At 35.6% G+C, this 23,313-nt stretch overlaps 2 protein-coding genes across 3 annotated transcripts; one reads left to right on the top strand and one right to left on the bottom strand.

Annotated features, from left to right (window-relative positions):
• The first annotated feature begins 4,253 nt into the window (after window positions 1-4,253).
• Window positions 4,254-6,191, top strand: LOC114398663. The gene is made up of 5 exons (XM_028360838.1): window positions 4,254-4,550; window positions 4,652-4,933; window positions 5,184-5,274; window positions 5,443-6,011; window positions 6,096-6,191. Exons 1-5 carry the CDS (start codon window positions 4,254-4,256, stop codon window positions 6,189-6,191), a joined length of 1,335 nt encoding a protein of 444 aa, XP_028216639.1.
• Window positions 6,192-10,415: 4,224 nt separating this feature from the next.
• LOC114399542 (nicotinamide adenine dinucleotide transporter 1, chloroplastic-like) lies at window positions 10,416-16,226 on the bottom strand. 2 transcript variants are annotated; one of them, XM_028361747.1, is made up of 9 exons: window positions 15,687-16,226; window positions 15,413-15,496; window positions 14,677-14,783; window positions 13,475-13,523; window positions 12,799-12,908; window positions 12,270-12,364; window positions 11,346-11,434; window positions 11,139-11,233; window positions 10,416-11,047 (listed from the first exon to the last, which is right to left on the bottom strand). In XM_028361747.1, the coding sequence occupies exons 1-9, from the start codon at window positions 15,766-15,768 to the stop codon at window positions 10,667-10,669; spliced, it is 1,092 nt and encodes a 363-aa protein (XP_028217548.1). In that variant the 5' UTR covers window positions 15,769-16,226; the 3' UTR covers window positions 10,416-10,666. The 2 variants fall into 2 exon arrangements, with proteins under 2 accessions (XP_028217548.1, XP_028217549.1); XM_028361748.1 differs by having other exon boundaries at window positions 14,677-14,779; window positions 15,687-15,793.
• Window positions 16,227-23,313: the final 7,087 nt, after the last annotated feature.

Genomic DNA, 23,313 nt, shown 5'->3' with positions numbered 1-23,313 from the left:
AAAAATATAAAAAAGGCATAAAAAAAGGACATAAGAACGTAAAAAGGGAAAATAACATAAATTGAAGTAATATTTGCACATTTGATTAAAGGCTGCCGTCTCTTGTGACGGACGTGTGGGTTGCTAATACCTTCCCCGTGCGTAAATACAACTCCCGAACCTTTCACTTAAAGTTCGTAGATCACGTCTTTTCTGGTTTTTCTGACGTTTTCCTCAAATAAACGTTGGTGGCGACTCCGCGCGTATTCCTTTCTTGGAACACGCACCCGTGAGTCACGCGTCGCCCTCCCGCCGAAGGGTAGGTTGCGATAGTGACTATCCAATTTGTGATTGTCTAGGTTTGGTGCAAGTTTTAAGGCATGGAAAGTTTGACTGATACTACATGTATGCATTATTTCCCATAAATATGGAATGCATGCTATTGGGAGAAGTTATTGGTGCTATAATGGGGTAGGTAGATAACATTTGTTCACCAGGGGTCTATAAAATAGGCCAATGTTCAATTGTTTGGAGTATTCATTGTTGCTTCTTCTTTGTTCCTTTTCAGGTTTTAACTATAAATAGGATAGAGCAAGTTCAATAGTATTTTGATTGGTAGAACGGAGGTGGTTATTAGTGTTAGCCTTTCAACTCAGCTATGCATGGAGATGAAATGGTGCTTGTTGAACCACCACAACCTTATTGTAGCCCTTGGGTTGTTCATGACAATCCTTGGGTTGTTGTTGGTTCTTCAAGGATAGGGATGTTCGTGTGGGGTCGATGATCCCTTAAGGTGGTGTGTCAACAACTTGGCCAACTGGCATTATGCTGCCTTTCAATGTTGTGTTGGTTGAGTCTACATCGTTATCTTTCCTTCTAAGACTCTCTGTTGATCCAAATGTTTCAGAAATGTAATAATGGAGGTTTGCAACTTTGCATGGAAGGGTGCAACGTTTATGGAGAACACCAGGGAGAGAAGGTGGAGGGCTCTAACTCAAGCCACCATCAATGTCTCCCCGTAGCTCTGCCCAACCATGAACCTCAGATGGATGCAACGCACCTCTATTTATACATGGTGCTCACCTCTACTGGCAACACTCTCTGACAATATTGAATACCGACTTTGGTGGCAGGAATTACTCACTCTTAAGCATTTATGTGACAAGGCTCAATGCTTGGAGGGCTTACACCATTTGGGATGGATATTTGGGAACATCAAATTTGGTGAAAGGAGCAACTTGCCCTCAAGCATTTATGCCACAATGCTCAATGCTTGGAGGGCTATATACTGTCCAGGATAAGTATCCTGGGAAGACCAATTTTGACAAAGGGAACAACTCACCTTTAAGCATTTGCACCACTAGGTTAAATGCTTGGAGGGTTGTACATCATCTAGGATGAATATCCCTGGAATACCAACTTCTGGGAAAGGAGCGACTTGCCCTTGAGCATTTACACCACAAGGTTCAATGCTTGGAGAGTTGTATTTTTCGGGATAGATATCCCGAGAATACTGACTCACCCCAAGAGTGTCAGGTCTTACAACCAGGTAGCTAAAGCGACACTTGCTTTCCACTATGATTGGGAAGGCGAATTGATGGGAAGTACAGTATGGGATCATACTTTGGAGACATGGTGACAAGGTCAGGGAAATGCCACAATGTGAAATGTCAGATGGGCACAACCGCACACCTCGTATCTTGTATGAAGGGGACATGATTGAATCCGCAGAATGGCATGGCAAAAAATGGAACCAATGAGACCATAGCACCATGTATAAATCGAGATGAGTTGCGCGGCTCATCTCAGGTTCATGATTAGGTAGAGCTAGAGGGAGACGTTGATGGTGGCTTGAGCTTGAGTCCTCCACCCTCTCTTCCTCATGTTCTCCGACATGAAAAAGTATCTATTAAGTTTCGGTGACCACATGATCCACGAAAAATTGCATAATGAGAAAAGGGAATTATTCTTTATAATATATATTCATTTTTTAAAAGAAAGAAAATGTGAATGACGAATAAAAGTGGACCGGGATAAGGAGAAACATGAGCACATGGTCATAGCCATGAGAGGAGAATATCTTTTGCTAAAACATGAAGAATCAATGTCGCAAAGGGCAAAAAGATAAAGACCCGATGCTTGAGATATGGATAAACAGTTGCCCTGTTCTTGTAGCATTGAAAAGCACTACCTAAAAGTTTCAGTTTAGTTTTATAACATTGTCATTGTATTTACTTCTTGTATCGTTGTAAAAAAAATATTGCTTATGTAATTTTGATTTTTTTTAAGTTTGATTTCTGTATATTTTTTTCATTTTTAATCTCTATAAAATTATACTTTTTTATTTTAGTAGTCTTTAAGATTCTAATTTTTAATTTTTAATTCACTGGAACTAAAATTGAAAAATACAATTTACATGACTAAAATAAAAACTTACAGGAATAAACCTGACGCCTCGTATAAATGCTTAAGATAACACTACCAAAATAGTCTTATTGTAATCCCACCACAAGTCTTAGGAATTGGAATGTGTACAGATAGATAAATATCAAATTTAGGTGATCTAGGAATGTGAGGAGGACATGTGATGACCAAATATCAAAATAATCATTTTTTAAAAAACATATACCACCATTCAAGAAAGAGGGGCCAAAGGCCTTACATCATCAATCCCTAGGGACATAATAGAAGGAGGATCTCCTCAATCCAAAACCTTTCCACAACCTAGAAAGCAAGTCTAGCTAAAGAGTAGCCAGGTATATTTACACTCCTGTGAACATAAGACAAAGAACCCAAGGAACAATTCCTAATGAGGCATTTACATTCCCTAATTAAGCCTGCAAAGTAGCTATTCACATTAAGGCTGGAACTCCTCCAAGCTTGAGCCAATCTGACAGTCAATCTCCAAATAGACCGTGGGGAAAGAAAGATGCATGTTTGTTTCTGCTGCCCAACAAAAATCCATACCTTCAGCCACATAGGGTTCAAAAGTAACTACAGAGCATAAGAGAATCAACTGCTAGAACCCCTCCACAATCGTCCCAAAAAATCACCCCCAAACCCGTCCCTTGATCCTTCTTAATGGAAGCATCAAAATTGCACTTGATCATACCTTCTCAAGGTCTCACCCATCGGTTAGCTTCGGGAGCCCGAAGAGAAACACTGGGCTTTTCATCAACATGGAAAGATTGGGCTTTCTGGAAAGTTAGCCCCAAAGGGAAAACCTTCTTATTGAACACCTATTGGTTTCTTGGGCGATGCTAGGTGCAACCAGCATTATTACTGATGCACCCAGCATTAAACGTGAATGGGCAAAAATGCCCTTGTTCTAAATTTAAAAGTTGTGCATGCACCCATCCTTTCTTTTCACGCGTTTCGTACGAGCCCCCCTCCATTTTTCTTCATTGCGCCACCATTTTTCTTCCCTGCGCCGCCGTGTCATTTTCCTTGGCTGTGCCGTTGGAGGTTCTTCTTCGTTGGAAGTTTGAGCTTCTTCTCCTCCGTTGGTTGTTGGCATTGAGGACCTACATTGAACGGGTTGTTCCACCGTCGAGGTAAGCTTCTTCTCCCTATTAATGGCTGTTGTTTGAGTTTTTGGTTTTGGTTTCGTACGGATCAAGATGATCCGTGTTAGTAATAGGATCTGCTTTACTCATACGGATCAAGTTGATCCGTATGACTCATGCAGATCAAGTTGATTCGTATGTCCCTTTTTAATTAAAAAAAATTAAAAATAGGTATTTAACTTTTGAAAAATGTTTTTAATTAGGTATTTTATTTGTTAGTTTTGTTTTAAAAATAGGTATTGTTTGTGTTTTAAAAAATAATATGTATGATTGCATGGTGTTATGAAATAGTTTTAAATTTTAATAGTAAATAAATGAATTTTGTAGTTGTTTATGTTTAATTTATTTCAATGAAAATAGTCATATGTTATTTAATTATGTAGTTTTTATTTTATTTATATATTTTGTGTTTTAATTATTTAGTCATATATGGTGTTATAAAATAGTTTGAAATGTTGTTATTTTATTTCAATGAAAAATAGTCATATATAATTTAATTATGTAGTTGTTATTTTATTTATGAATTTTGTGTTTTAATTATGTAGTCATATATGTTGTTATGAAATAGTTATAAATGGTGTTATTTTATTTCAATGAAAAGTAGTCATTTATTATTTGTAGTTATAAATTTTGTAGTTGTTTATGTTTATTTTAATAGCAAATATTGAATTTGACCAAAAAATGCATGTTTGTAAAAATTTGCAGATTATGGTTAGAACGAGAGGGTTAGGTCGTGCCTTAGGCAGAGTTATAGGTAGAGCCCTAGGGAGAAAGGATCATCATGATTCATATGATGTTCCCCAGCGACCAAGGCCTACAGCATCTGCACGTAGGCAACGAGAAGTTGCCCCTATTGCTGAGGATGATCCTATGCTTACTGAAGACATACATGCATATGGTGAAGAAGTTGTTGATGATGCTGAGGGATTTCTAGGTAGGCCACATGACCCATCAGTGCTGACTGACTATGGTGACCTTGTTGCAGTCATTGTGTGGAATGGAGAGGTATTTAAAATTTTAAAATAAACTTATATGTCATAATTTAAATTATTAATTTTATAAGTTATCGAATCATTTTTTTTTTGCAGGAATGCCCTGAATTGAAGTTATCCTCCCATGGAAGGAAGGTTCAGAAATTTGGGAGGTCTGCTCTAGAAATTGAAAGGTTAGTCGCTGCCACAGGATTAAGTCCTTTGATCGCATGTTCAGTAGACACTGGCCATCAGGGACTGATATCCGCTTTTGTGGAGAGGTGGCATAAGGAAACTAGTAGTTTCCATCTTCCTGTTAGAGAGCTGACCATCACCCTGGATGATGTGGCATCTCTACTTCATCCTCCAATTATTGGCGCATTCCACAGCTTTGAGCCTCTTCATGTCGACAAAGCGGTCTTGATGTTGGTGGAGTTACTTGAAGTCTCCTGAGAGGAAGCTAAAGCTGAGACAACACAATGTCATGGGGCATACGTATGCCTATCGTGGCTACGAGATATTTATCAGAGTAGATGTGAGACCGGACATTGGATTGTTGCAGCTCGTGCATATCTGCTGCATTTGTTAGGTTGCACTCTTTTTGCTAACAAGAGTGCAACACATGTTCATGTTGTTTTTTTTAGACACTTTCTGAGACTTGAGTCAGAGTGGAAGCTATGCATGGGGAGCAGCCGCCTTAGTGCATATCTATGATCATTTGAATGATGTTTGTAAGAGCGGCGACCGACAGCTTGCTGGTTACATCACTTTATTACATGCAATTAATATGTTTTTAATATTTTAATTTGGACTATGTTTTAAATATGTTTTTAATATGTTCATTTGACAATTGTTTTATTTTGATCTAATCTTTGTAGTGTTGAATATATGAGCATTTTCCCTCAATTGTTGTTTGACTGATCTAGACTATGATGAGATCCCACCATGTGCCTGCCAGTGGATTGCTATGAAGGCTTCTTTGAAGTCATTACCTGCATCGACGTACAGGAAATGTCTAGATGGACTAATGAGTCCTAATGTTTGCTGGATGCCTTACGGTGAGCACCATGGAGTGTGGGACTTTGATTTGATTTCATGCTTTTCAGGTCATCTACAATCGGGTCCTGTTGTGGTCAGACACCGACCAGAGAGGGTGGTGCGACAATTTGGATACGTTCAGACCATTCCTCCACAGACTACGACTTCCATGTTATCATTTGAAGATATTGACAATAGGTGGATGCATTACTCTGACTATCTTGCAGTAGCAGGGCAGATTTGTATTGTGCCAGGACAATGTGCATCCGATTACATGGAGTGGTTCTTCATGATTTCTCATCCGTTCATGACACCGGCAGAGCCTGCTGATCTGCCCAGACATCCACCTGCGATGCAGGATGACACATATGTGGAGCCATATATCCCTGAGGTCCCAGTGGCACCAGCAGCAGCACCGGCACATGCCCCTTCTTATGTGGAGCAGCCTCATACAGTGGTAAATAATGTTACGTTAATGTTTTATCAAATGTCATTTAGTTCACTTATTGTAATACTTTATGGGTTGTTTTCAATGTCATAGGAGGCTTGTCAAGCAATCGCAGAAAGGTTGGACCGTCTGCTCAACCTAAGGATAGTTACTGCTGGCACAAAAATACACGAGGTCGTGGAAGACTGAATAAGGATCGCTAGGGGTGTCACACCAGATGGCAATGTTTATGTCAAGTCGCGACGAAGGCAGCGCACGGATCAGCCATAGACATCATCCATTTTATATTTTCATATTTCGACTATGTTTATAATTTTCTTGTATTTGACAACATTTTGGTTTTCCCAAACATTTTGTAAATGTTAAGTTATTTTGGATTATAATTTTTATTCTCTGTTTATTCCTCTAAATATTAGGGTTAATGTTAACAAATTATTTTAAATTACGTAACCGTTAAATGTACTAGGTATTCGTATTAATGACATAATAGTATATCCATAAGTTATACACGTTTGCCAATTAAATTTAACGTAACATACTAAAAATTATGTGAATTTGTAGCATAACAATTATATATTAATGTAGGACATTTCAAAGTCATTAGAAGCTACATGTTCAATCTTCAATTATGTCAACATATTTTCTTTTCAACATCGTCAAGCTTCTGTACTGCTACATTTTGCTAATATATGGAGTTGACCACTACTTTGCCTGAGGATGACAATTCCTAGACCATAACAATGCTAGAGGTAGTAAAAGACAACGGTCTTTTAAATAAACCTGTTGTACATGCACAAACAATTTTACGTCAAAAGAACCTAAATGATTGCATAAATTTAAAAATAGGACTATCTTCAATGTACCTGAACAAAATGATTGTCATAGACATGACTGATACATATTATGCGATGCACATAAGAATTTGTTGGTTGTTGACTTCTAAGAGGACAGAACGTCATACTTTATTGTAGCGACAATGATACAAGGATTACATTATACCTTGATGCAATGACATATCCCACCTCGATTATATCCATCCACTTATCCACAGTAACCAGAATCAAACAAATATACACATCAAAGTTATTTAAAGTTAATTCTTAAAAAGCAAAACATATATTACATACCATGGATAACCCATCAACTAGGGACCTCCTTAATTCTTCAACTCTGTCTGTGCTACTGAAAAGCTTGATATAGTCATCTGACCATTTGCCAAGTTCTTTAAGCAAATGGTTGCGCACCAAGGACCAAGAATCTTCACCCATACCTAATACAGCGGCAATCGAGTGATATCCACATTTACCGTCAACTTTTACATCCACGATGTTGTCAATGAAATCATGTATAAATGACTGAAATTGATCCAACGTCGGTATGGTCCTTCTTGGAATCGACTGGTCAGAAGATGATGCACTACGCTTTACTAAAGAATTACTATTTTGCATAGAATGTAAAGCGTCAACATATTACCAGTAAGATGGATCATGCTTTGTTGACCTTTGGTTTCTGTTCATCAATTTCTTCTGTGCACCTTTAGTGTTGACCTTTTCTGGAGGAGGACACAGAGTTTTGATCAGGGTATGTAATTTCCCGAAATTTACTCTTTAGAGTTACTTTACCACAAACATCAAGTTCCTCAAATCGCTTAGATATGGTTTCCATCTCTTCCTTTATGGTCACTTGGGGCTCAGATAACTCTTGGTCTGAAAAACTTAGTCTACTCCAAAACATATAGATTGAATCTAGTGGTATGCTACCAAGAACATATTTAGATAGCTCACATGCACAAGGAAGACCGTGCGTAGTTCTCATGACACAACCACAAGAAGAAAGATTCTTGCTAGCATAACGTACACGCTCAAACTCAACAACAATCTGATTTAAAGCATACCTTGAAACCATGCCAAGAAGCCTCTTGTATAAGGTAATTTTAAAAACATGTTCAACCACGTGTGTACTTGTTTCAAATGATGCTTTAATTTCAGTGTGTTGCAGCGTGATCATGTTGTTCATGGCATCCCAAACACTACATAAGTCTTCAAGGCTATTCAATAATACTTTTTTTAAAGCCCAATGAGCATATTCAACCCTACATTTGAAATATACAAAAAACAATAAACAAATACAATAATTAAAATCTGTCAATTTATCAACCCTAATAGAAAAACCTTAACATTTTCATACCTGTTTGTTGTTGTATTTCCTAAGTGCATCACCTTATTCGTTCAGACTGTAACAAATTTTTTCTTGTGGGAAAATATCCATGTTTCGTTAACATAGTCAACAAACATTGGTCAAGGTAAACAAGCAATTTCAAACTTCTTAATGCATTCATTGAACTGATGTTCCGAAGGACAATCAACCAGACTTCTCAGGCATCCATGACATACTCCCAAACATTTTTTTGACCAATTAGGGATTTACATTTTGCCTTGACATTCTTGTCGATGTGAAACTTGCACAATAAGTTTGTACACTCAGGGAATACAATTTTCATGGCATTCATCAATGCTAGGTCTCTATTAGTCACAATAACCCTAGGGAGGGCATCACGTCGTAGAAATATACCTCGAAATCGTTCTAAAGCTCATACCACATTATTAACATGTTCACCCTCCAGATATGCAAAACTAGCAGAGAATGTCATCCACATTGGTATCACACCAACAAAGTCAAGTACTGGGAGTCTGTACCTATTTGTTTTGTAGGTACTATCTATCCAAAACACCAAATTATAAGCATTGCATAACTTCACTGTATCAGGGTGACACCAAAAGATATCACATTCAAGAATATATTGATCCTTTAATCTATGTCAATGAAATATATTGATCTCGTTCAAGAAGCTTCATTAGATGTTGCATTTCAACATCACTTCCTCCAATGGAAGAACGGTATGCACTTCTTGTATTATATACTTGTTTGATTGTTGTACAACTATTGGCATTGTGCTCCTTCAACGTTAGCAAAATGTTTCTTGGTTTCACCATTGACTTTGTCATATCAACAATAATTGTCTTTTCATCCTTAATCAATCGCCTAGCGTATGGATGTCCAACTAATGACTTTACCAATTCATGATTATGACTCTCACACATCAACTTCACCATCCAACCTTACCCTCCAACCAATGGTTTCTCATGAAGCTTGAAGGAACACCCACATTTCCTACTTCCAGTATCTCTTCTAACAAAATCTTTCTTCCTAAACCTATACTAACCACTCCTTTCACAACCAATTAACACAAATGAAGTTTTCCCTCTACTACCAGTGTTTATGTCAGATCTCATAATCACCGCCACAAATCCGTTTTCATGAGCAACTGATCGAACTTACTGCAAAACATCATCTCAGGTACCAAACACCTACAACGCAACCCAGACAATTTTAGTCTTCACAGGGACATTCATTTTATCAATTTAATAACAATAATGAACATTATTACCTGAGAAGTATTGAACGCATCCGAACAATCAACATGTTCATTCATACCACATTCTTGTTCATTTTGATCATCCATATCAACTTCTTCAGACATTATACTGTCATACATCCATTGATCTTCGTCCATCTTAACAACAAGTCAAAAATTTTCACATGACAAACATACAACACCTAACGCACTATACATATAATATCATACAAAACTCTACATAAACTTTTACTGGACATCATTTTATAAACACTACAATTCATAATCATATATATTAAAAACCAAAAATCCTATATCAATTACATACGAATTATTTCAAATACACATATAAACAAATAATTACATTTTACAAATTTACATACAAACATATTAATAATTAAAAAAAATAAACTTTAAACAATTTTTAAAAAATTCCAAATCTATAACCCATACGGAGTTGATCCGTATGACTTATACGAATCAACTTGATCCGTATGGTTTATACAGATCAACTTGATCCGTATGGGTAATTTCAACATACGAATCAAGTTGATCCGTATTCGTAAGGTTTATACGGATCAACTTGATCTGTATGTTGAAATTACCCATACAAATCAAGTCACCCAACAACACCGTGTACCTGGTGTACCTTCGACGACGAACCAACTACCGCCGACCCATAACACTTTCACCACCACTGAAGCGGCACCTCTCTCAACAATGAAAAACCAACACCAAAAGGAGAAAGCAAAGAAGAAAGTGAACCAAGCAAACTGTAAATGAAAAAAACCTTTAAACATAAACTTAAAAACAAAAAAGAAAGGCGCAGGGACATTTAGGGAATTAGCAATAATTGCTGGGTGCACAAGCAATAACGCTGGTGCACCTAGCATCACCCTAGTTTCTCCCATACCAAAGGACCCAGACAGCTCACAGATTTTGCTCAGAAATAGTCATTGAATTACAAGAAGATATTGAATAACACAAAAAACCATGAATACACAAGCAAGATCAAGTTTCATAGCCAAATGGAAATCACACTTATTTTACTCCATTGCATTATTATGCTTGAGAACATGACCATATTCTTATTCACTTCTTCACCTTTATTTCTTTGCTAATATAATATAATGCACAATTCTAGTAAAATTGAGCAATTAGCATGCCGGACAAAAAAAAAAAAAAATCAGATCCACTAAGCTATAAATTAAATGTAGGAAAGACAAAAAAAAATAAAAAAACATTATCATCAATGTCTTGTTAGCTGCTCTTTGTTTCCATGAGGAATTGATGAAGCTTTCGTGTTAGACTGAGATGGTGGTTGCCCCCTATCAGTGTCACTGCCACTAGCTTTTGGCTGGGGCTTGTTAAGTTCATTGGCTTTAGAAAGGCCATGCAGATACCCTTTGTCCTGAGGTACAACTCGCTCCAAAAACCTGTGTATCATCTCATAACTAGTGAATGTAATAACTGCAGATGGAGTTGTTCTAAATAGATTGGTTGCGCAACCACGATAAAAGCCTGGAATGCCTTCCTTTTGAAACACCTTCTTAGTACAGTCAATAACCCCTGCATATTGAACCCCAATATTTTTGGCTTGGCCTTGCTCTTGCAGCCGGGATCGAATTACCTGAAAATATGAAATTTTAATAGTTAATGTTGGAAAATACAAAGTTGTCACTGAAACGGATCCTGCAGTTATATTAGGAGGTCATACATACTTCATGTGGATAAGTCATTACAGAGGCAAATACTTTTGAAATTGATGATGCAACGGCAACACTCCCAGGAGTTAGCTTGTCAACAGTTGTGTTGTCTGAAATATTAGAATTTTTCATTTGATGAACAACACATACGACAAAAACAGAAAAATTAACTTATTTCAAGGACTGCCGAATAAATTCATAATTCACTGTTAGCATTCATACCTTTTTCTGCAATGTATGACTTGATCTTTTCATATGCTGGAAATTGAATTGCAACATGACTTACACCAGCCAATGATGGAACAATGCCACTGTTTCACATTAACAAATCTCAATGTCACAACTAAATACACAGAAACAGACTCAAGCTATCAGGCAGTTCAGTTTATTATTTTTTCCCTTGAAAAATTGGTTTGATTCTGTGCGCCAGTTATGATATGAAGGCTGTTTTGCATCTCTATTTACTACTCAACTTGGCATCTCATATATAAACATGGGTGGGGATCAATTAATAAAGATGTATGATTTCATGCACTTACTCCACTTAACAACTTCAAATAGAAAATTATTCTCAATGATCTAACTGTTCAACTGTAACATCAATATATAGATCTTGCATACCAAATATTGAAAAATTTAAACAAGAATATACAAACATCTTTAGTGATTGATATTTTTGTTTTTGTTCAGAAGTATATAGGTACTATCGTACTAGACTTATTTTCTCATCTACATTTCATGCTGGGCAGTCTATTTCTTCAAGATTTATCTTACTCTAATGGATTAACATGTTATTCACAAGACTTAGCTTGCAGTCTTGCCAAATGCAGTTATTTCTTTGACAGATCTTGGTTAAGGAAATAGTTTATCAAAGTAGATCTTTTCCCTTTCTAAAAGGAAACGGATAGTAATGGTATATGCAAAAATATTAAATGGAACTTATAGTTAATTATGATTTCATAGTGCCTGCAAAAATAAAGGGATAAAAGAAATTTCTCTCTTCTATTAAATATTTTTTCCTCATTTGTTGTACAGACACACATTTATAAAAAAAAAAAAAGTGCTGTATTGTATATATCAACCTTTGGAAATTCCATAATGTATAGCCCAAATCACCAACCTTAATATTGAAACAACAAAACTGACCTATATAGGCCTCGTATGCCCTCCTCATGTGTAATCCTTGTCAAAGCAGAAAGAACACTCTTGTAAGGAACAACATCAGGCCTCATTCCTTGTGTCTAATGGTTATCAGGAAAAAATGAATTAATGTCGAATAAAGCAAAAACAAGAGCATGAGTCATTATCCATGAATAGATGAAATAAATAACTAATAATAGTAAACTTCATCAAAACTGAACAAGGGATAACCAAGGGATCCATACAAATGTATTCTAAACCTAATCTCATCAGAGATATAAATTTAAACATATAATCAGCATCTTTTCAATCTAACCAAATAGTTGGAACTTGGGATAGCAAATACATCAGAAATATCTAAGACTCTCAAAATTACATTGAAAGAAAAAACATGGCAGATGCATGGGCATGTATTAAAGATTGAGAAATATCTACATTGAGTAGAAACGAACAAGAATAATAAATGAGAAGATTGTAGACTCCTATTTTCACAAATATTTTACTAAGATTACAGACAAGAGAAGCACTAACTTACTTGAAGTCTTGTCTTAACAACCCACAATGGATTTGTAGAAATCGCTGTTGCTGCACCAGCACCAGCAGCGGCTATAATACTTCCAATAGTTGTGAGTTCGTTGCAACCATCTGTTACAGTTTTCCAATACATCATTAAAAATATAGACAATCATACAAATTTCAATTGCAGATCTGAAGAACCAAAATTGGGGGGAAAAATACTCTATCCGTCTCTAAATATAAGACTCTTTTAACTAATTCACACACACTCTTTAATAAAGTTGGTTAATTTAGTTAGTAGCATTAAATTTGTTAGCAATTTGTATTATTTCTCCTAAATTATCCTTCAAATTATTGGGACTCACATCTCTCTCTTTCTACTTAATTACTTTCTACCAAATTAATGTGTGTTAGTTTTCTTCTCCAATCCATATAAGAGAGAATGAATTTATCTTACTAATTTATAGCATTCATTATAAAGTAATTAAGGGTATTTTGATCAAAAAATAATTAATGGGAAAGACAACTTGAAAAGAGTCTTATAAAAAGGGGGCAAACAAATTAAAAAAAGAGTATTATGACTCTTATATTTAGGGAAGGAGGTAGTACTTGACAAATAATAGTATTTTATTGCTGGTTCCTTAAGAGAAGAACTCATGTGTGTAAAAAGTACTCAACATTGAGATAAAATTTACCGCGTGAACGAAGTAGACCCTTTAGTTGCTCATAACTTGTGAAGTAAACCTACAATTGGAATAGACTTTATGTTATTTGAAAAGATATGAACTATGAAGAGAAACTATTACGAAAATTCAGTTAAACAGTAAAAGAAACATTATCCATCTTCTGATATAAAAATATGAATAATCAATGCCTTGAAAAAGGATCTTCATGGACAAAGTAGATGCCACTTGTCTGGGAGATTAATTTTTAAATGGTTTTCCATATGAATACAAAGGCATGTTTTGTGAAGGCAAAGAGGAAATTAGTTTAGATGATTGTTGCTTGTTATAGTACCTCTTCCAACCTCAAAAAATTTAACTTAGGGTATCATAAAAGTACTCTATGTCTGGAAATGCATCTATGATCAACAATAATTAAACACATACAGATTTATATCAACCAAGTAGACTTGAATATGACCTTACGAATCACTCCAAATAATTTTCTTTTGATAGAGATGCAAAATCTGGTTTATCCCCCTAGACTTAAACAGAAGTGGAGACCAAACATAACACTAGATTCTATTATAAAATGAAGCAAACAAGGAAAGTGAAAACATTTTTAAATGAGACCAAGAATTTTGTGAACTAGTCGTAATGATTAATGAACAATATATTAGCAAGTACCTTGGTGAAGACTGTACCCTAGAGAGGATTATATGACAAATAAGAATTGATGTGAAGATTATCATCAGTTATATTTCAAAACAGATGCAAAAAAAGGTTTATCATTAGGCCTAAACTACACAGAAGAGGAGACTGAACATAACACTAGATTCTATTATAAAATAAAGCAAACAAAGAAAGTGATAGCACCTGTTAAGGAATAAGGACTAAGGAGACCAAGAATTTTCCAAACTAGTGGTAATGAACAATCAGGTAGCTTGTAAAGACTGTATCCTAGAGAGGATTATAAGACAAATAAAAATTGATTTGAAGATAATCATCAGCTATTCATGAGACCCGTGTAACTCCAAATTTTGGGCTTATCAATTATGTTTCGTCTATGTTTATGTATAGTTTGTGCATATGACATGAGAAGATGGAAGGGAAATGAATGCTGAAACAAGGCAAAACAAAAGTAAATCCAAACCCTGCTTCACAGAGCCTTGCATCTTTAGTTGCAATAGACATTGATCAATGTAGTTAGAGTGGCAAAAGGAAAAGAAACTCACTGCCCAATTCGGAAGTAATGCCACTATTGTTGGTGAAAGGCCACGGTACATTCCCCTAAAACCTTCATTCCTTACTATATTTTGCAAGCTTGTTATAATGATACTGCCTAGGAGAACATCAAAAATTAGGTTCAAGAAACAATCAATCAACAATTGTAGGACAGAATTCATTCATACTACAATATATCATTAACAATTTGAATTGAACTAACATCACCCAGTTTCAACTACACGTTGATCACAGTCACAAAAACTAAACACTCAAAGGAGAAGTACTTCTTTTAAAAAAGTAAAGTAAATTCTTCTCAAAGGGACATCAACCTAACAAACTTATGTCAATTATCAATGATTGAAAACTTCTCAATCTTAACACATCAACATCAACCAGAGCATCGTTGAAGACCTATTAACTGTGTTTGGATTTGCCTCATATACCCAAGTTTTCTAATGAAATTGCATCAAATTGTGAGATGTGACCCAAAAGCTACAAATTGTAGCTTCTGACTGACGCACGTCTGATGGCATAAAACGTGGAACCAGACATACAATAGGTCAATGCTTCAAATTAGAGACCACACCAGAAGTCGAGGTTGCAACTTCTCAATTGCACCTCATGAAGTCATGATTGCAAACAGCATCGTCTCACATGTGACCCAACACAACCGTGACTACGATGCAAGCGCAATTCAAGACACAATCTAAAACCTTGCATTCAGCAATCAGCAAAAATGGGTACCTTTCTGCCCGTGAGGAAGGCCATGAACTTGTAGCCTAGTCTTGATCACATCCAATGGGCTCACAAATGTAGCCGCTATTGCCCCTGCACAATGCAATTCTCTAGTTAATCCACCAAAAGTGAATGGCAAACTCGAAATGCTAAAAACTCAGCAGAAAAGTGACCAAAACGTCAACTGGGAATCAAAAGTTACGAAATTGAAATATGCCCGTTAAAACTGAACCCGAAATTGAAAAAGGGTCGAAGCCAAAAAGAAAACAAGAAGGTAAATTACCAGCAGCGGCACCAGAAGCAGCGTTGCAAATTAAAGCCCTAATGTAGAGACTAGTACCAGAAGTTTGATCATTGCTACTCATATTAGAACCTTATAATGCAATTTATCAGAAATGAAGGCAAGTAGTTCCTCAGTTTGCAGAAGAAGAGAAGGAATTATTCTCACGGCAAATCTTTATGAACTTGTTTCTTTATATATCATTCCAATTCCAAGTGTATGGGATAAAAGAAAAAAAAAAAAAAAAAAAAAAAGAGGGTTAACGTGAAGGAATGCGGCGAATTGGTCTAACGAAGGGGCTGTAACGTGTTCTATGGGAATGGGGGAAGTGAGAACCGAAATCAACGACCGGTCTGGTCTCAAGTGCTGGAAGTTGAAAGACAATGCGAATTTGTTGGGTTATTTCTATTCTTTTTCTCTCTCGTTGAGTCGTTTCTTCGTTCGGGGTCTTTGGGGTTGAATGAGAGCAGCAGATGCCAAAAAGGTGGGGAATTCTGAGTTGGGTTGCTCCTAACACTTGAACAAGCTCTGATCTCCCGAGGAGGGGAATGATTTTTTTTTTTTTTTTTTTACCTTAACATTTTCTTTTCATTTATTTTATTTTTTTTATTTAATTTGATATTTTATCTTTTAAAAAGTTTATTTCAATTTTTTATGTTTTTCAAATGACTCACTTTGGTTATTTCGTTAGCAAGAAGTTGACTTTGTTACTAGTTTTAATATAATGTTAGTTACAACTACCACAAAATAATGATTTCTTGTGTGAACAAAAATAAAATTAAACCAACCTTTTTAAATGTGTACTAAATGATAATCATTTTAGTGTTTGCTTCTATGTAAATCTAATTAGTCTCTCCCTTCTTCTTGATGCAACTCAATCACTATCCACATCGTCATCATCACCATCACTCTTCACCACCACCAACTTTGTCGATCATCACTGTCACTTTTGGTGACTCTCTTCTATGTTTGCAAAATCTTCGAATCGTGTGAATCCCTCTCCAAATAGAAACATTGCCCTCAACAATTGTTGTTTGGTTTTGTCTAATTGTCTTGCACCCACCTTGGTTTTGTTGTACGGTATGGGATCTTGTAGTTATGTCCCTAAAGAAAAACATGTGTCTTCAATGCGGCATTGTCGCCTCCCAACACTCTTAGGAGGACCAAGGTTTCAAGGAATTAAGTTTTCCTAAAATGTTTGGGAAACATGTGTCTAATAATCTAATCGAGAGTGTTCTAAGAAAAAAAAAAAGGGATGCTAAGCATCAACAAGTGGATGCCCTAAATGGGATTTCTCAAAGACGGGATTCAAATTTGTTTTTGTTTACAACATTTTCATTCCTTCTCTTTATGTGATTAATGCTTGATAGTTTTGCTACTTCATAATGGGCAAGTTTGAAATGATAAGTTGTGTTGTTAAGAGATATAACTTAGTTGTGATGCTTGTTGGACAAGTGGCCTCAGATATCTTAAGAAGGGGGGGTTGAATTAAGATATTACAACTTATTTCCCCAATTAAAAATTCTATTTATCTTTCTATTCCAGTTATAAATTCCCTTAATAATGAATTTCTTAAATATTGATTCAAATAGAACAATTTGAATATGAATATAAAACAATAATAAATAAAGGAGTTTAAGGGAAGAGAAAATGCAAACTCAGATTTATACTGGTTCAGCCACACCCTTGTGCCTACGTCCAGTCCCCAAGCAACACGCTTGAGAGTTCCACTATCTTGTAAATTCCTTTTACAAGTTCTAAACACACAAGGACAACCCTCCTTTGTGTTTAGAATTCTTTCACAACAAGAGACCCTCGGTCTCTTAATCCCTTTTCAAAATGAAGAAGAAGAAAAGAAGAAATCTCTCTTGAAAGAGATAGATTGAACAATTTGAGCACTCAAATAATTCCTTATTGAATCACAAGTAATTTGGCCAAGGAATTTGTAAGAGGATAAAACGATTTTGCTTTATAAGAGGATAAGACCTTTTTGTTCTGAAAAACTCTTAGCAAATTCCTGTCTCAAGTCACATATATATAGGCCTTTGATAGCCATTCAAGAACCACATAAAAAGATGTGACTGTTGAGAATATTTTCTGAAAATCTGCTCTAGTAATCGATTACAGTATATGTGTAATCGATTACAAGCTTTAAAATTTGAATTAAAACATTCCGAAACTGCTGGTAATCGATTACCATATATGTGTAATCGATTACACAGGGCAAATTTTGAATTAAAATTTTAATAGCTGTTGTAAATCAGTTTTGGCCACTGGTAATCGATTACATCCTCTGGTAATCGATTACCAGAGAGTAAATTTCTTGTAAAAGACTTTTAACTTAATTTTCTTGGCCAAACCTTTTGCTACTTCAATTGGAATTCCCTTCCTATTTAATATACCCTTTCTAAGACTCTATAGACTGTCTTGATCATCCATCTTGAATATCTTTAATTGCTTTGTCTTGAATAAAGCTTTGAGACGCATGTGATCTTTTGGCATCATCAAAACATCGGCTTGATCCTTTGTCTACAATCTCCCCCTTTTTGATGATGACAATCCCTGAAATCAAGACAAACTATATACAAGATGATAGCACGTTCACACACCCCTTACTCCCCCTATCTTTTGGCATGTATGCCTAACTTTACTTAATGATAAATTTCTAATTGATTTCTAACCCAAGCTCTGTCAAGTTCTCTCCCCCTTTGGCAACATCAAAAAGAACTAAGCAATACAAACAAAATCCAAACAAAGCCAAACATTAAACCAAAAATAAATCCACACATTGTCATAACCAACCAAAGCAAAGTCCTGAAATGTAATAATAGTGCAAGAGTACGATAACTAGAGCAACAAAAAGCCAAATACACGGCGATAAAACAAAGTACTAAGAATACTTAATTACTAATAAGACTCAGTCATAATAATAATAACAATTAATCTAAGAGGATGATGGAGGCGGTGGTGGTGGATCAAAGCAAGTACGGATGAAGGAGACATCTTCTTCAACTTGTGTGAGGCAAATATCCATGTCGGCAAAGCGTGTATCCAATGAGTCGAAACGTTCACCAACATAAGAACGAAGACCTCGTAATTCGGTAAGGAATTCATTCAGGAGTGCTGAATCTTCACGCTGAGGAGGAGGTGAAGGAGTACGCTCATCTTGAGGAGGGAGTGTGTCTTTCTTCAGCCATTGACCATTCCGATCCTTACGATAACCAAAGGAAGTCACAGCACCAGCACCAATTGCAAAGGAACGCTTGACTTGAACAAATGGCTCATCATCAAGCGGAATTTGAAAATGACGCAGAAATAAAGTTATCAAATGTGGATAAGGTAGAGGTGCATTGGCCCGTAATGCCTTATGCATTCGGTACCGAACCAAATGGGCCCAGTCGATCTGACGACTGGTGAGAAAAGCCCACATCAGAATCAAATCCTCCTCAGAGGCTTGTGCTAAATTTGAAGATCGGGGAAGTAAAATTCTAACAATTATATAGTGCATGATGCGATTATCAAAAGTTAATGATCCGGCCAGCAATCTACCGGTCATTTCAGCCTGATCATTGCAGACCATGCGGCAAGCATTATGACTAGAATAATCAAATTTCTAGTCATCAACAATGGTGCCCTCAAAAGGTGCACCTTGACTGGGTAAATGAGTTAAAGAAAAGAATAAGGACTGATCAATGATCATAGGAATACCATGCACCTCAGAGGAAATAATGCCATCCTGTATTTTCAAATTGCAGTAGAAGACCTTTACAAGTTCAGGATAATGTGGCAGTTTTAATGACATGAAATCAACAAGGCCAGAATTTTGAAACACTTGATAGCAATCAAACGTTTCATCATTAAAGAACTCTTCATCTAGGTACTTAGGGTCTAAGATGATCCTAGAAGAAAATTGAGAGAGGTACCGTAGACACTGATCATCGGAAGAAAACAATGTGGATGATCTTGGAGATGATAAAGATGGATGAATAGGTGTTGTGGATGCTTCAGATGGTCCGTGGCGGCGATGGGCAGCAGCAGTAGCGGTGGAGGATGATCCCTTTCTCTTCTTCGATGGCTCTACCATTTGATGAAGTTTTAGTGGATTTTAATCATTGGAAGTGAAAGAGGAGTGAAAAAGAGGAAGATTGGGCTTTACGGGACGTGATTTGGTGAAGAATTGAGTGAGATTCGAAGATTTGAAGTTTTAGGTATGAAGGAGACGTGAAAGGAGGTTGTGGCTGCGCAGAAGCTCTGATTTCGTGAATATTTATAGATGAGGACGAATTGTAAACGATTACAAGGCTTGGTAATCGATTACAGGAGTAATGAGCCTTCTGGTAATCGATTACAGGATGTTGTAATCGATTACAGGTTGTCTGTTCTTGTGTAATCGATTACAATGGATGGTAATCGATTACCAGAACATAACTTAGGCTAGTTTCTTAAAAAAATATCTATGTCAATTCTAAACACATCTAATATGATTAATCATCACTACTAATGCACTTAAATCAATTATTCAACTATAAAACACACAGGAATACATAAATTCCATCATAATAACAAGAATTAAACAAAATCAATCAAAGTAACATATAAACAATCAATCATAAGAGTAAATTAATCAATCAATCATAAAACTTTACCTATCCAAATCACTAAGATCTAAAAGTCCTAATTCTCTTCTTATTGAAAAGAAAATATCCTTTGGGAGAGGTTTTGTAAAGATATCAGCAAGCTGATTCTTTGTATCAACAAACTCTAGCAAACAATCTCCCTTTAGAACATGGTCTCTTAGAAAATGGTGCCTAATTTCTATATGTTTCGTTCTAGAATGTTGTACAGGATTTTTGGATAGATTTATGGCACTAGCGTTATCACACCTAATAGGTATTCGATCAAGAAGAATACCATAATCAGATAATTGTTGCTTCATCCATAAAATCTATGCACAACAACTGCCGGCACAAATATATTCCGCTTCAGCAGTGGATAAAGCAACACTGTTTTGTTTCTAACTATGCCATGAAACAAGAGCGGATCCAATGAATTGACAAGTTCCACTTGTTCTTTTTCTATCAGTTTTAGATCCGGCAAAGTCAGAATCAGAATATCCTATTAAGTTACATGTTGAGTTCTTAGGATACCATAATCCTAAATTTATTGTACCTAATAGATATCTCATGATTCTCTTAACTGCACTCAAATGTGATTGTTTGGGGTTGGATTGAAACCTAGCACACATGCATACACTAAACATAATATCAGGTCTACTAGCAGATAAATAGAGAAGAGATCCAATCATACCTCGATATTGTTTCATGTCTATAGATTGACCAGATTCATCTTTATCTAAGTAACAGCTAGTGCTCATCGGTGTAGCCATGTGTTTTGCACTTTCCATCCCAAATCTTTTGATCAATTCCTTGCAGTACTTGGATTGATTGATGAATATACCTTCTTGAGTTTGCTTGATTTGTAATCCCAGGAAGTACTTTAGTTCTCCCATCATTGACATTTCAAATTCACTTTGCATATCAAGGGAAAACTCCTTGCACAATGAATCATTAGTAGATCCAAAAATTATATCATCAACATATATTTGAACCAACAAAATATCATTATGCTTTCTCTTTATGAACAATGTGGTATCCACTTTTCCTCTAGAAAATTCTTTTTCTAGGAGAAAATTACTTAAACGTTCATACCACGCCCTAGGGGCTTGTTTCAAACCATAAAGAGCCTTTTGCAATTTATAAACATGATTTGGTTTATTCGGGATTTCAAAGCCTGGGGGTTGTTCAACATATACTTCTTCTTGAATTAAACCATTTAGAAAAGCACTTTTAACATCCATTTGATAGAGTTTAAAATTCATTATGGGTGCATATGCTAAGAGCATTCGAATGGCTTCTAATCTTGCAACTGAAGCATATGTTTCTTCATAGTCTATTCCCTCTTCTTGATTATACCCTTTTGCTACTAACCTAGCCTTATTTCTAATAATTATGCCATGTTCATCTAATTTATTTCTAAAAACCCATTTTGTTCCTATGACAGGATAATTTTCAGGTTTTTCTACTAGTTTCCACACATTGTTTCTTTCAAATTGATTCAGTTCTTCTTGCATGGCAATGATCCAGTTATCATCTACTATGGCTTCTTTTATATTTTTAGGTTCAATCATAGATACAAAAGCCATATTATTGCATAAATCTTTAAGAGAATGTCTAGTTGTTACCCCTTTTGATATATCACCAATAATGTTGTCGAGGGGATGATCTCTTGAGGCTTTCCATTCTCATGGAAGTTCATTATTTCCTCTAGCCCCATTATCTTGAGAATCCTCATTGCTTCCTTCATCTTTTTCTTTAGAATCATTTCCATGAATATGTGTATCTTCTAAGGAATCTGAAATATCATCTAAAAAATCCTTCCTTGGAAGAATGGCATTAGACTCATCAAAGGAAACATGTATAGACTCTTCAATTGTCATTGTTCTTTTATTATATATTCTATAAGCTTTACTATGCAGAGAATATCCAAGGAAAATACCTTCATCTGACTTAGCATCAAATTTTCCTAAGTTATCCTTTCCATTATTCAATACAAAACATTTACAACCAAAGATATGAAGATGTGAGATGTTTGGTTTTCTGACATTGAACAATTCATATGGAGTTTTCTTTAAAATGGGTCTTATTAAAGCCCTATTTAAAATGTAACATGCAGTGTTAACGGCTTCAGCCCAAAAGTATTTTGGAAGAGGAGTATCATTTAATAAAGTTCTAGCAATCTCTTCCAAAGATCTATTTTTCCTTTCAACAACACCATTTTGTTGAGGGGTTCTTGGTGCAGAAAAGTTATGCCCAATCCCATGCTTATCACAAAATAATTCAAATTCTTTATTTTCAAACTCACCCCCATGATCACTCCTAATAGATATAATCTTGAGATTTTTCTTATTTTGAATGATTTTTGCAAGTTTTCTAAATGCTTGGAATGCATCATTCTTATGAGTGATAAAAAGAGTCCATGTATATCTAGAATAATCATCAACTATAACAAGAGCATAGTAACTTCCTCCAAAACTCACGATTTTGGAAGGACCAAACAAATCCATATGTAGTAATTGTAAGGGTTGAGTAGTTGAAACAATGTTTTTAGATTTGAAAGAAACTCTAGTTTGTTTTCCCTTTTGACAAGCATCACATAGCCTATCTTTTTCAAATCTTAGTTTTGGCAAACCAACAACTAAATCTTTTTATATTAATCTATTTAAGTGTTCCATGTTTATATGTGCAATCCGTTTATGCCATAACCATGGATCATCATCTTTACTAAGAAAACATTGATTATTATCTAGTTTTTGACTTAAGTCTATCATGTAAACATTGTTGACTCTAAACCCTATATGCTTTATATTCGTATCATGTATATGTTCAATGACACACTTTTGAGAATCAAATGATATCAGATAGCCTTTGTCACATAATTGACTCACACTAAGCTTACTATGTTTAAGACCTTCAACAAGTAGAACATTTTCAATGGAGGTTGAAGAATTTGTACCTATTTTTCCAACTCCAAGAATTCTACCTTTGTTGTTGTCACCATAAGTTACATGTCC

The sequence above is a fragment of the Glycine soja genome, chromosome 19 (genome assembly GCF_004193775.1).
Source record: "Glycine soja cultivar W05 chromosome 19, ASM419377v2, whole genome shotgun sequence".
Lineage (NCBI taxonomy): Eukaryota > Viridiplantae > Streptophyta > Magnoliopsida > Fabales > Fabaceae > Glycine > Glycine soja.
Note: the sequence above shows the minus strand (reverse complement) of the source record. Positions and strands in the feature narration are given on the sequence as shown.

Excerpts from the sequence above, each read along its gene's own strand:
- LOC114398663 (XM_028360838.1), top strand. The coding sequence starts at position 4,254 with ATGGTTAGAACGAGAGGGTTAGGTCGTGCCTTAGGCAGAGTTATAGGT. Across the intron at positions 4,551-4,651 it reads TCATTGTGTGGAATGGAGAG|TTATCCTCCCATGGAAGGAA; the intron begins GTATTTAAAATT and ends CCTGAATTGAAG. Across the intron at positions 6,012-6,095 it reads TGGAGCAGCCTCATACAGTG|GAGGCTTGTCAAGCAATCGC; the intron begins GTAAATAATGTT and ends TCAATGTCATAG.
- LOC114399542 (XM_028361747.1), bottom strand. The coding sequence starts at position 15,768 with ATGAGTAGCAATGATCAAACTTCTGGTACTAGTCTCTACATTAGGGCT. Across the intron at positions 12,909-13,474 it reads GGGTCTACTTCGTTCACGCG|ATGGTTGCAACGAACTCACA; the intron begins GTAAATTTTATC and ends AAACTGTAACAG. Across the intron at positions 12,365-12,798 it reads TTGTTAAGACAAGACTTCAA|ACACAAGGAATGAGGCCTGA; the intron begins GTAAGTTAGTGC and ends GATAACCATTAG.